Here is a 13499-nt window from a genome sequence, read left to right on the forward strand (position 1 = left end):
GAGCGAGGAGAGAGCGCGCTTCTCCCCTCTTACTCGTGGTTTCCCTGTGGTTTCAATAGACGGAGGTTACCAAGCACCCTAAACTCCAACATGGAGGTCGTTATTGGGACGTACGATCCATTTCTCATCGGATTTGATCTTATAACAGACTCCAACGAAGACACGGTACAAAACGGCTCAAAACATATGAAAAGAAAAGCGCCTTGGGCGTAAAAATGCAAGTAACATGCGAATGTAATACTGTTTTTCCTTGCATTTTAGGGCTATCGCTTCGAACCGAAGTTTGTTGATCGGGGCCATGCGGGTTGTGTGAAGAGTGTAGCTGTGGATTCTAGCGGAACATTACTGGCTTCGGGTAGTACTGACGAGACTATACGGTGAGTTTTATTCGTTCTGTAATTTCCTGTGCGTGTGCTTCACTTGACATTTACTTGATGGTGCGCTATGGACTATTATTATATTATCTGCACAGTCGTGTTTACACGATGCTGTCATGGAAGGGACAGACGTACTGTATATTTGTTGGAAGGTTAGGGTAATTTTTTACGTTAAAGGCTTTGTCCGTTAACGTCTGCTGTTTGCTCTGTAGAGCTGCCTGACAGGAATTTCTTTTTTGTTTAAAATAATTTTTTTTAGTATTTTTCCAATTTCATCCCCCCCCCCCAATATCTAATGGTCCACCCGATAAACATGCACTTAGCTGACAGTGTTTTACAACAATGTGTAAAACATGTATGGTCGTCAATAATGCACTGCAAGCTGTAATCTATTATGTTGCCGTCACACTTATTGAAAAGATCATTTTTTGTGGTTCTGGGTCTTTTTTGTGCATCTCAAATTTCAAAACTAGAATACATGTACCCCAAAAAGATGACTAATTTCGATCATTTCTGACTTTTGTGACTTAACTTTTTCTTTACATTTTTCAGGTTGTTTAGTCTGAAGGATCATAAAGAACTTGGCTCTCTTCACCAACATGAGGGTAAAATAAATGTCTTTTTTAAATGAGAAAAAGAATTCAGTGGAATCACAAATGGCCAAGTGTGGCAGTGCATGGGGCCTCATACTCTAAAACCTAGGAAAAACTTAGAGAAAAATCCTTGTCCACTGCCTATGAGTCTACAGTATATCTATATATTGCTTCTCCTTCATACGGTACCTTGGTAGAGCTATTGCTCTCTATGGCAATTCAGCGTTATTTAAACATTCATGTGTTCATATTATAGGGTCTGTGACTTGCCTGACATTCTGTGGTAATTCTCACATGATAAGTGCAAGTGAGGATAAAACTATTTGTGTGTGGCAGTGTAAAACATGGGAATGCCTTAAGATTCTCAAAGGACACAAGTAAGTTTACATTCTCAGACCTGTATTGCTTATGACTGTGATTTACGGAGATAATCTTGTTAAAATGCCATATAATATTTTTTTCGCCCTTTCTAATATGTGCTTTTACCATATTATATGTACTTAGCGAGGTACTTTATTTCAATTTTCTATTTTTGACATCTTTTCTGCACATTGTCTATTTATTCGTTTTTCATTATTGTTTGATCAAAAGTCTTTCTTGATTTAAATACAAAAGGCAGTGTTTCTTGTGTCTCCATTGTGTTATTTTATTCTGATCTTGTTGTTGTATTTAGGGGTGCTGTCAATTCTGCATCAGTTCATCCATCAGGCAGATTAGCAATGTCTGTGTCTAAAGACAAGCACCTTAGGTGAGATATAAGATATACAAGGTTGAAAAACCTAAAGAAATCAGGTAGCTTTTTTATGGACCTTCAACCATATAATTATATTGTAATTTTTTGTGTTTGTGTATGTATGATTGTCATAGCAGAAAAAGAGTAAAGATAGACTGACATTATTTTGTTTAACTGGATGACAAAGTGAGCACTTATCTAGAATGAATTTAGCAAAAGTAATTAAAGGTGTAGATTTCGTTATATTTATATACCATATTTCTTGGTGTATAATGCACACTTTTTTACTCCCAAAATGACCTCGAAAAACGTGGTGCGCATTATATGCGGAACCCATTGTACTCAGTATGATAAAAAGCGGAAATCAATAAGAAAAAGCTGGGGTCCTATTGTAGGTGAAAAACAATCACAAAATCGCTAAAAAATAACATAGTAAAAGGCATTACAAACAAAGAAAATCTTTAATTTCCTCGTCATGTGTTTTGTAAGAAAATAAATACAAAAACTCGCCAGACAAACAACAATTATTTATGCTTCCTTCACGACTTTCTTGTCATCCGCCATGTTGGAGTTTACTCAACCCAGTCTCTCTGCACCCCGTCCAAAATGGCGGTAATTGCCGTGAACAAACACAAGCTCACATTTTGATGTTGCATCTAAAAATATATAAGTTCAGCGATGAGAATAACAGCTTTACAGTTGTGCTAAGATGCGCTGCTTATCAGCTTCAATTTCAGATGTAAAAAGCATTTACCATACTTGAGACTTCTGTTTTTTTTGTTTTGTTTCTCATTTCCTTGTATTTTCTATTGGGGTGCATCAACAGGTTTTTTGAAAAAGGCCTTGAAAATTGGGGTGGGGATTATGTGGGTGCACATTATACACCTGTAAATACGATATATGTTATGTAAATGGTTCACAAATATTGTAATCTAAGTGGCCCTTTTCTTGAGTTTGGGAGAGTTTATCTCGCCTGAATTTTGAAATGTGCCAAGGCCCATATGTCACCTGGGTCCTGAGATGTAGCTCATACATTACACAGCCTTTATACTGTTTCTAGGGTTTTACTGGAATAAGTACACCTTTAACCACCTTCCTCTTTTTAGAACATGGAACTTGGTTACTGGAAGATCAGCTTATGTCACCAACATAAAGGAAGGTACTCTGACTTTGTGAGCTGTTGAACTTGTATATGTCTTCTTTAAGCCGTTTTTTATGCTTCCATGTACAGGATTTGATTGTCTTTTATTGATTTCAGTTGCAACATTGATAAGATGGTCCCCATGTGGTGATAGTTACTCATTTGTTACTGGCAACAAAGTAGTCATCTACAAAGTAGCGGTGAGTTGTTGATTTCAAGCAGCAGTACTGGTCCATGGAAACAAGTTGTTGTGTTGCTCCTGAAAAAAGAGGGATTAACATATTTTCAAAATTGGCAGCCAGTTGTAGGGTATTTATTTATGAGAAATATAGATTTGTAGTAGGCACTGCCTAAAAGTGGAGCTCTAAACCATTACATTGCTTATTTTCTATAATTTCCTTGTTAAAGCTTTACTGCAATGTAAAAATTAGGAGACAAATACAAATATGTAGAAAAAACTAATTAACAGCTGATCACAAATGATAGTTGGCTACACTCACATTGCATGATTGCTTTTGGTCTAGTATCCAATACGTCACATCTTTGCTCTGTTCCCCTATTGTAGACAGCTGCCCTTTCTTTTACCATGGAACTCCCAAAACCTGTTCTGGACGTAAAGTTTTTAAATGTAAGTACATACATTTTTATATTTATGAAACTGTTATATTGTATGTTGTCATGCATTTGATTTACCCAAGTCTATTTTTATCACATTTTCTTCCATTTGAGCAAACCTTCAAGCCAAGAGAGGGTACTTCCAAACTCCCTGAGCTCCCTGAGTATGGGGCCTGTGCCCACCAGCAGCTATAGATGGGACTGTTGTTGTTTTTCTTCAGGAGACAGTTCAAGCAGTAGGGGGGGAGATGGATTGGATCTATAGGGTTCTCTCAAAATCCCTGAACCCTTTTGGTTATAGGCACTTTCACACCAGTAGCTAGATGGGACTGTTGTTGTTTTTCTTCAGGAGACTGTTCTTGCAGTAGCTGGGGAGATGGATGGGATCCATGTATTTGATTCAGAAAACCAGAAGACCTTACAGATTATTACAGGCCACGAGAGCAGGTATAGCACAGTATAAAGTTTTGGGGGTCTCTAATCAAACTAGTAAAGGGGAGTGGTGCATTCCGTGTGTGAAAAACAAAAAGGGATCATGATGACAAAGGCATACATTGAGGAAATTTTCACATGCACACTTTGCTAACTGTCTTTCAAGGCCAAAAATACATAAGCAGGAGATGATTTTGCCTCAGTTACTTATGAGATGTAATTTCGTTTGATCAACGTTTGCACACTGTGAACTTCTGGCCTTGTGATGCAGTAAGCAAAGTGGATGAATGAAATTTTCCTCAGCTTGTAACTCCTGGGATCCATTAAGAGGCTTGGTTACAATATCTACATTGCATCATGTGCCTTTTTAGGTCCCCTTTTGGGCCCTTGTAAAGGCTTGGCTTAACTGTGTGTCCTGTAGTTTACTTATATTTCCTGTAGGAGCATTAAGGGATTTGCCTGTGCAAAAAACCATTTAACCTTTTCAACAAATATCTCTGAAAAAAATGTGTTTCTTGCTATCAGGGTCCCAACCCCTTAAAAAAAAAAAGAACAACAACAACAACAACACACGGAAAGCTTCTAAGCAGACCAAAGCTCAGAACAAAGCGGAATGAAAAACAGGACTTTTAACGATGATGTCACCAACCCAGTCACGTTTTGTTTGTCCTTGTTTAGAATCAAGGCATTACAGGTTGTGCATGACCCGTTGCTAGGTGACAGCAAAGTGAAATGTATTCTGCTGTCTGTTTCATCGGATGGAGATTTGAGGGCTTGGTCACTCAATCCTGATGATGTAAGTAAGATGTTCTATGTATCTTATCCAGGCAGGGTCATAGTCACACTGTAAAGGGGTGTTCTACATCTACAATGCTGGCAAGGCTGGTAACAGGATGCCTACTTGAGCATGTTCGATTCTGTGCACTCTCACTTTTGCCTGCAGGCCCGTGGTTCGGACGAAACCCCCCCCCCCTCCCCCCCCCAACCCGGCTTGAAGGTCCGCTCAGAGCAAACCAAAATATATAACGTTTGGCTGGAGATATACCGTGCACATCAATATGTCTTTAAAATGACTATAAAAATCTTTTTATAATAATTATCTTTATTATTATCGGCTATATATTAAAAAGTACCCTATTAATAACATTTTAAATACAAGATTGATTGCCTAGTGTAATAAGGCGAGGAGAGGGGTATACCGAAAATTTGGTTCGCTTAAATGGAAAAACGAACCACCCCGCTCAAAATCCTGGCTACGGGCCCGGGCTGCACCAGGCCCTGAAGAAGGCACGAGAAAATGCTGTCCTGAACACGATGCGACACTGGAAAGAAATGCATGCGAACACAACCGGTCATGCAAGAGCCGGCATTCCTGTTACCTGCTTTGTAAATGATAATCACCCTATTAGCAAACTAAAAAAGTTTTTGTGCACTCTCGAATTTGTCTGACATTGTTACTGAACCAATGGCAAGACGTTTTTTTTGTTTTAAAATGATTGTCTTGTAACTGTTTATGATTATTACATGCTGTAATTACTTAGTCATCTTAAACTTCCAGCTCAGTGAGCAAGCACTGCTTCTGGCAAGGTATGAGATGAATGGCCGGCCAACCTGTATGACTGTGGCGGTTACAAGACCAAAACCAACACCATTCAAGGGACAAGAAGAAACACCAAAACCAGAATCAAACAGTGATAGACGGACTACGAGCGAATCAGGTGGACTGGGGACTAGTCACTAGTCTCTTATCTATTGCCTCGTTCTAATATTGCTCCGTATTTAGGTATTTAGTTTATATAGTGTATACAAGTCACCAACCTTTTAATTATATAGAGGAAACATTATTATTTAGTTCTGACCTTTTTCTATGAGTTGCATGCCATTAGTTCGCTTTAGTTCGAAACCCCTGTTCTCCCAAACGAAGACACACGTTCATACCAAGTAGATTGCACGTAGACTAGAAACCATCTTCGCACTTTGGTGAGTATAGCCCATTTTTATTTTTATCTACACGGACACTCTTGTCTGACTCCTTCTTTTCTCACTACAGCCGGCATACCAAAGAAGAAGAAAACGAAGAAAAAGCGAAAGCGTTCCTCAAAAAAGAAGACGAGTAAGGAAGAGGCTGAGGCGGGGTCGCCAACTAGGGAGGACGAGGCCGCCGAAAAAGACGACCAGGAGGAAGCCATGAGCGAAGAGGATTAAGCAGGAGATTGAATGGGAATTGACCATTTAAAAACCGCCGAGATCCCAGGAAAACTCACCCCGCCCTCCTAGGCTATCAGCACCATCCAGGCGTCATGGCCATACTATGATGATCCAGCATGTTTTTGGGGGGGACGGGGGGGGGGGGGGGGGTGGAGCTTAAATATACAATTTTATGTTCCGTCATATGCTTTATATAATGGCGACCCTTATCCCTTCTTCCCTGAATTCATGTGGATCAAACCCTGAGAACGATTGTAAAGAGTCTTATGTTGCATTCACACCAAAACTATGTTTAGTTAAACAAGGTTTTTCTTTCCCTGATAACTTGCCAAGTTTCTCAGTGTGTTGAATTCTTACTAGCTAAATGCTCACTGAGTAACATGTACAGCACAGTCTATTCAGTTTTGTTCTTGGTTCTGTCTACTCTTGGGAGATTGAGATTTGAAACAGTTCAATTAAACCACCTTTAAACTGGTTTGAGTGCTGGTGTGAATGCGGTATTAGTCTCTTTCGGTGAACTTCGGTGTTTGGATGAGCGGTTTTTTAGATCTCGAATAAAAGGGGCGTGAGTATGTTAAGCTTGGTGCACGTCTTCTAGCTGCGCGTCTGGGTTCAAATAAAAAAAGGGCATAGGAAATTCGAGGCTGACTTTTCCCGACTAGCTTTTCATATTTTTTTATCAGACAAAGCTGGAAGAAGACAGTAAATGGAAGAGAGTTCCTTAAAGGCGGTGGTACAAAGCAACATTGTAAAATGTCTTTTTTCACAAGCTAATCAACTTTTTAGCCATTTCCCCTTCTCATCTCGAAGCAATAAAATACTGAATCGATGCTTAGTATATTTCTGCATTTTATTATTTTTCTATGTACAAATATTCCAATTCAATTTTGAGAAACAAAACGCAAGCCTCCTAGGTCATGGTGGCTCTCTGATAACTATTCCTGAAATAAAAAGCGAACTAAAGATGTTTTTCAAGATATTAAGCGAACTCAAAGATTTACATAAGACCCTGCTTATATGCATCTCGCTTCTATAGAAATCTGCTATAACTACACAAGTCCTTCCTTTTTCCCGTCTAAAAGCATGCGTACTAAACTCGCGAGCACGAGCACTCCTGTCCGCAACCGGAAGTCGATTGTGTCTCTGAAGTCATCAGGGACGTCGACGTGGACGAAGTATCCCTTCTTGGTAGCAAGTTAAGAGAATTGAGCGTTGGATCATAGCTGCTGATCATAGAGCACTGCCTGTTTGCCATGTCGCATTCTCTGCACATCGGGTAACAGCTGCCCACTAGTGAGTGTGGGCTCAAATGAGGTATGTTGTTGATCTTTTGGTGACGCCGCCATTTTGCTCGTCGATTTGAAAACCAGACCTGGAAAAAAAGAAAATTTTACAACAAGGTTTAAACAAACAGAGTCTAGTCATTGTATATGTGCTTTGTGCCCTAATTTCTAGGGACGGTTCCAGAAGCTGGGTGAATAAAGGTATTCTAAGAGGAATTTCTAGCTTGTCCATCCCACTTTTATAGAGTTTGAATCTGCCAGTTTAATTTTCTTTGATATTTTTTTTACCTGGACCCGCGCCTCTGACATGTCAATCTTGTTAGCAAGCTCCTCCCTCGTGGCTACATCTGGGTAATGTGATTTCTCGAACTCTTTCTCAAGCATCTCAAGCTGATCCGGAGTGAACGTTGTGCGGTTCCGACGCAGTTTGCGTTTCTGATTGGTCGCCGGGTCTTCGTCTTTCCCTCGTTCATCGTCGGTGCTGGCGTCGTTAGCGTTCGTGTCGCTGTCGGCAGCCTCGTCCATTCGGTCTCTGACTTCTTCGTGGGTGATTCTTGGCTCGTACTGGCGATGACTGTCAGTATCTTCTATCGTGCTTCGCTCTTCTGTGTGACTGGTTATTGATTCCGTTTCTTCTCTTTCACGATGCAGATCGCGCATCTCTCGTTCGGGGCTCAGATCATCTTCTGTTAAAAAGATAAATGTCATCTGTGAATATACAGCTAATACCATAAGAATAATTTGATTTTATGGACACATTTCCTATCCAGGTTTTGATGAATGTGGAAAAGAGTTTGTGCTATGAAGCGCAGCGTTTCCTGATTTAATTTTTTAACTTCTATGCTTCATTTTGATTTGTTACTCTTATTATTGCCTCATCGCGCTAAGCATCGCTCTGAATGCTTCTTACCTTCACGCAATTTGTGCGCTTCCTTCACGTCCTCGTGATCGTACCCAGGAGACTTGGCCATCCTCTCCTCGTTATAGATGTCCGCCAGAATCTTCCTATCCAACTCCTGCTGTAGCGCCATCCGCTCTTCTGATGTTGGCGGGCTACTACCGTGATGAAACGAAGGGTAGCCCCACTGCATGGGCGTGTCTGGTACCGCTCCCCAGGGGTGCAGCCCGTAGAGTGATGCGAGATGCTGGCGCTCCCTCTCTAGCATGGCGAACTGCGCAGCGCGCTCTGCCGCCTTATTCCTCAAGATCCTGTTGATTGAACTCACGCTCGGCGTATTCTCCCGATCGCAAATGCCCTCTTCCACTAGCCTGTCTCTGATCTCCCAGGCGAAAATGGTCGGGTTTTGCTGCTTGTATTGTAAGATTTTGTTAACGACTGGGGGTGTTGCGACTTTAGGCTTGCTTCCGCCAATTGAGCCTGGTCTGATGGATCCGGTTTCGTAGTACCGGCCAAGGATTTTGCTGACGCACCCGTGCGACACGAGCAAGCGCCGAGAGATCTCGCAAGGTCGCACGCCGTATGTCGCTAGTTGAATGATTCGGTGCCGGATGTAGTCGGGAAGCGGCCGGCCGTTTACGAATGCTCCTCCAAGCTGGTTAAGCCCGCCATGGCCTTGAAATTGCAAGTGGAATGGAACTAAAGAAATAAAAAGGAAAGCTCGATATGCAACGTACATCAATCACTATTAGGTAACTTTTGAAAGCCGAAGCTGCATGTTGAAAGGAAAAGCTTATTAAAGACACACATTGTGATAAAAATGTTTGTTCTCTGAAGTGTTATCTATTGTTCAGTTCTTATGATAGTTTAAGGCTCTATTTGTAAGGGCCTAAAACTCCGGTGCGGTGTGTGTTTTAGAAAAAAAAAAACTATTGCTCGTTTGACAATAAAATGACTCAATTACCACATTCGCGCTAAAGATTAAATGCAAACTATAAAAAAAAACTGTCTAAAATTCACAAAAGGCGATTTCGTTTTTGTCTAGCTAGCCTGAAGTGAAGGTTCGAATGAATCACCTTTTATACGTTCAGTGCATTGTCTTTTCCCTCAGTTTGAATTAGTATTTTTATCATCTTGACAAGTTTGAGAAAAAAAGAACCAGGGCTGTCCATTTTCGCTCTTGGTAGTATGTAGATAACGTTAAAATCTATTGAGCCTTTAACTTACATATCAAATAATGCTTTTATTTGAGACCTGCGATTCAATTATACTAGGTATAGCTACCACGTATTGAGTTTATAAGGTGTCAATTGCTATAATGGACGAAAGAATTGCTTTGTTTTAGTACCGCTTCAAGAGGACACAAGTGGCTTTGGCTCAAATCGCAATAATTAGTGGAGCTGTAAAATAACCCATCTTCACAGATAGCACAAACTCCTTAAAAACTTCTTTCTGAGCAATTTACAAACCTATCTCGTTTCGCGTCAAGATCCAAAATATAGCTTCATCTTAAAATCTCTTCATTTATTGTTAAAACTAATTTCTCTGTCCCATTAGCTTTTGCAAAAATACCCGTATTCATGACAAGACTTGATTGAAATATAAAATCTCTTTTGAATTTTTAACATTTTATTTTTTTTTAAGTATTATCGCGTCGTTTTCTAACGATGTGTTGCCATGGTTACCCGTGCTAATATTGGAAAAAAAGGACCAGTGCACAAAAATTACACCCGCCACCTTAACACAGGTAACGCCTGTACTTGGCAATGTTTAGGCGGCAAAATGCATTTGATATTGTCAATTAGAGAATTTCATGCAAAAAATAAAACATTTCTTTAGAGTTAGCAATAATTAAGTATTAAAAAAAATTAATCGTCTGCGCGAAAAACAATGTTAATACTATTTTGATATCCGTTTGCCATCATTTATACAAAAATAATAATGTGTAAATCCGTTTTCCAAAGTATGGGTGAAATGTAAAAATTATCAACATGTACTTTTGTTTGGCGTTACATTAATGCCAAATCTTTTTTAGACAGTAAAGTTAAGTTTTGATATATATTGCATTTCTGGAAACCAAAATATTTGATGCCCCAAAAAAATCATTAACCGTTTCGCGATTCAGTTATTCCCGCTTACAAAACAGAACCCCCAAAAACAAGTTTACCATGAAGGTAGAGTCTTCTTGTTCTATTTAGCTACATTTCCTACATTTCATCTATTTTTTTATGTGTATCCTAAAGATCGAATTTCAAATGTCGGTTTATCAGTAAACCTTAGTATAAGGAAAAATTGAACGGGATTGTTCCGCGAAATTTAACAAAACTTAACTGAAATGGTTTAGTTTATGAAATATCGAATTTGAATTTGAATTTGACTAGCACCGTTGCATAGAAACTTCTTTATTTTAAGAGAAAAAATGCTTTGTACCTAGAAAATAATTGTAGAATCCAATAGAAATGACGCCATAGATGACAATAAGAGACTTGTTAAGGTCTTGAAGGTGTGATGTTCCAAATTTTAAGTCTTTAAAAATGGTTAAAAGGCTTTTGGAGCACAAGTTGTTTATCAAATTCGTACCTTTTAAATTTCTTAAGCTCGACAATGATTGTCCATTTGGAATTATTTGCATTTTACATGTGAAGAGATGAAAGATCGATACCACGCTGATCGTAACAAAAACTTAGAGTTGTGTTAACTATTGTAAATTTAATTAAGTAATAGTATCAGTCTTAACTTAAGTCTAGCGCGATAGACACATCTAACGAGTAGTTTGAGAAAGAATCACGCAGTTCTGTTGGTTTGTTGTGGTGTCATGGCCGCAATAAATATGAAGGGCGTAAATCAGGCGTTTTGTGGATTTTTGCGACTCCCGCACTCAAGTCGAAGAAGCCAGTGCACCAATGTCAGATAACAGTCAAGTATCGGAAATGTTTGTTTTTGCAAACGGCTTATGAACTGTTTACTGAAAGAGGAGTAAAAACGAAAACAGGGAAATATAAGTAAAATAAAACTCACTTTGGTGAGCCATAAGGAGTGGCCAGAAATCCTGATGATCTGCAGTCTTGGGGAAATTCGAGAAAATCTGAGGGGAAAAAAGAGCAAAAAAGACGTTGAGTTGGAATTCCCCACATCGCTAGGCGTTAAAAAAATAGAACCTACCGAGGTGAAATGAGCTGGACAGCAAATGAGTAATCCTAAACTTGAGACGAAATGGCAAATCTGCAGAGATGTGATTCGTTGCTCGCTCTTGAGTGACTGAGCAAATTCTCTTGTTCATGCAGAATTTATATCCATTTATGGCTTCTTAAAATCAAATTAAGTCAGTGGTGAGTTATTCATTTGCAGCTGTGCGCTGAATTAGTTACCTTGTTCATGAAAGGGTTCGGCAGCGAGAGCCTGGGAGACCGTCATAGCGCGGGTCGTGCAATCTTCGCAGAGCCCCTCTTTGTGGGCATTTTCACATGGAATTTTAGCATGCATTCAGCAGCTGTTGTTTATCGTTAATAGAATAATAAATAGTACAACAGATGGCGAGTAAATGCGATGGGCCACGTGAGATGACATAGTCAGTTCGAGCTAATCTAATTACAGCTCTTCGTGAGAGGAGATGCACCCCTGCTCTATACGCCCTCGTGTGCACTTAGCCACCGACAACAAGCGAGTCGACTTGCTGGCTTCTCTGCCTTTCGGTCTACTATCAATACGCGGATAAGCCCGGCTAAGGGCTGTTAATGTCTCATTAAGCGCGCTTCACAGCTCTAAACGGTTGGCCGCGGGTGACCTGTAGGCGTCATCTAGCACCGCCTTACCTAGTTACCCCTCTTCTCGAAGCCTAAACAGGCCATGTTATACTCCCTTGTGCTCGCGAGCTTTACTTTCTCCTGTGAAGTTCAAAAGCGGCCAGTGTGTTTAGCTAACAGGCTAGTGTTCTACGAGACGTATGTGGGAAGGCCTAGGAACGCTTGACAGGGGGACCCTGTGCGCTTGTTATTCATAGACACAATGCACTTCCCATTTCTGTCATAAGTTATTAGTTCTGTCGAGGTTGGTCGAGCGAAGTGAACAATATCTAAGCTTGCTCTCTTAACGCAGACTTGTAATTAATTTAACTTGGGTGTTAGGATTATAAATCGTCAAATCACTGTCGCGGGCGGACATGCCCAATGTCTTACGTAGATGTATGCATTGTACTTTTCTTTAGACACCAGTTATTTTTGTCAATTGTTCTGGGAAAAAATCGCCTTAAAAATGGTACTGCGTTTGGTTTCTATTCTCTCTCCCAGGTCGAAGTAGGAGGGAAAAAGCAATAAAGACGAAGTTGTTAACGACCTTTTAGTCTAATTAACGCATTCGAATTGAAAAAAGGCAGATTTTTATCTTGCGCGCGTGTTGATGTGATATAATCTTTGAAGACCTTGCCGAGATTTCCTCTTAAAAATCGAGATTTCCCCCAAATAAATAATAACATTAAAACCCAAAGAAAGGACCTACCCGCAATGCTGGTAAAAGAGCATTTGAGGAAATTATTAGAGGATATTGATTTTCCATAGTTCTGATGCAATATCAGTTTACAGTACTCCCTCTTTCCTGGCGGAAAAAAGCTATTAGCACCATAAACTGCAACACTAATAACTTTATTCGCTCCACAAAGTTGTGAATGTCCAAATTGCACTTCTGAATTAGTTTAAAAGTCGGGAGCGGCTTTCAAGCCTTTGTACCGTTCGCCACCGCCTTGGTTATTTATCTTTTGGTAATAGAATTGTACTGATTATCCGTTGTTAATCTATTTATGTTCTTTACTCGGCTATTCATTTCGAGGGCGAGCTGTTGGTTTTTGACGTGATGGCGCTTCCCGTGGCGTTTCGTTTCTCGTAAATGGGCCAACGCAGTCAAACACTCATTTGCTGCATTGAACGTCATTAGATCCGGCCCGGAAATCATCTTTAAATTACCCTGTAAATACTTCCCCACCTAATTAACTTCGATACTTTAGTATTGTGTTTGACTGGTGCGATCACGTGGTTACTGTGTTTTCTGACTCGGCCAATCATGTATCTATCGTGCCCAAAATCATCGACTACCACGCAAAAGTAATAAACTACATTGCATTACCGAGTAATTCTTATTACAATTACCAAGTGTCTATCGTGATTTGAAACCTACGTAAACAATTTGAAACTTTTGCTCTATTAAAGTCTCCTAATTTTTCTTTTTTT

The 13499-nt window shown here is 39.9% G+C and overlaps 2 protein-coding genes across 3 annotated transcripts; one reads left to right on the plus strand and one right to left on the minus strand.

Annotated features, from left to right (window-relative positions):
* The first annotated feature begins 45 nt into the window (after positions 1 to 45).
* Positions 46 to 6677, plus strand: LOC5510232 (p21-activated protein kinase-interacting protein 1-like). Its single transcript, XM_001630651.3, has 12 exons — positions 46 to 165; positions 262 to 377; positions 930 to 982; positions 1227 to 1347; positions 1644 to 1718; positions 2810 to 2862; positions 2962 to 3044; positions 3410 to 3472; positions 3809 to 3906; positions 4570 to 4687; positions 5450 to 5609; positions 5942 to 6677. Exons 1-12 carry the CDS (start codon positions 91 to 93, stop codon positions 6094 to 6096), a joined length of 1170 nt encoding a protein of 389 aa, XP_001630701.2. The 5' UTR covers positions 46 to 90; the 3' UTR covers positions 6097 to 6677.
* Positions 6678 to 6931: 254 nt separating this feature from the next.
* LOC5510251 (paired box protein Pax-6) lies at positions 6932 to 12514 on the minus strand. 2 transcript variants are annotated; one of them, XM_032379347.2, is made up of 6 exons: positions 12093 to 12514; positions 11443 to 11586; positions 11299 to 11365; positions 8293 to 8979; positions 7671 to 8068; positions 6932 to 7471 (listed from the first exon to the last, which is right to left on the minus strand). In XM_032379347.2, exons 3-6 carry the CDS (start codon positions 11309 to 11311, stop codon positions 7190 to 7192), a joined length of 1380 nt encoding a protein of 459 aa, XP_032235238.2. In that variant the 5' UTR covers positions 11312 to 11365; positions 11443 to 11586; positions 12093 to 12514; the 3' UTR covers positions 6932 to 7189. The 2 variants fall into 2 exon arrangements, with proteins under 2 accessions (XP_032235238.2, XP_001630723.3); XM_001630673.3 differs by having other exon boundaries at positions 7671 to 8065; positions 11443 to 12423.
* Positions 12515 to 13499: the final 985 nt, after the last annotated feature.

The sequence above is a fragment of the Nematostella vectensis genome, chromosome 10 (genome assembly GCF_932526225.1).
Source record: "Nematostella vectensis chromosome 10, jaNemVect1.1, whole genome shotgun sequence".
NCBI lineage: Eukaryota > Metazoa > Cnidaria > Anthozoa > Actiniaria > Edwardsiidae > Nematostella > Nematostella vectensis.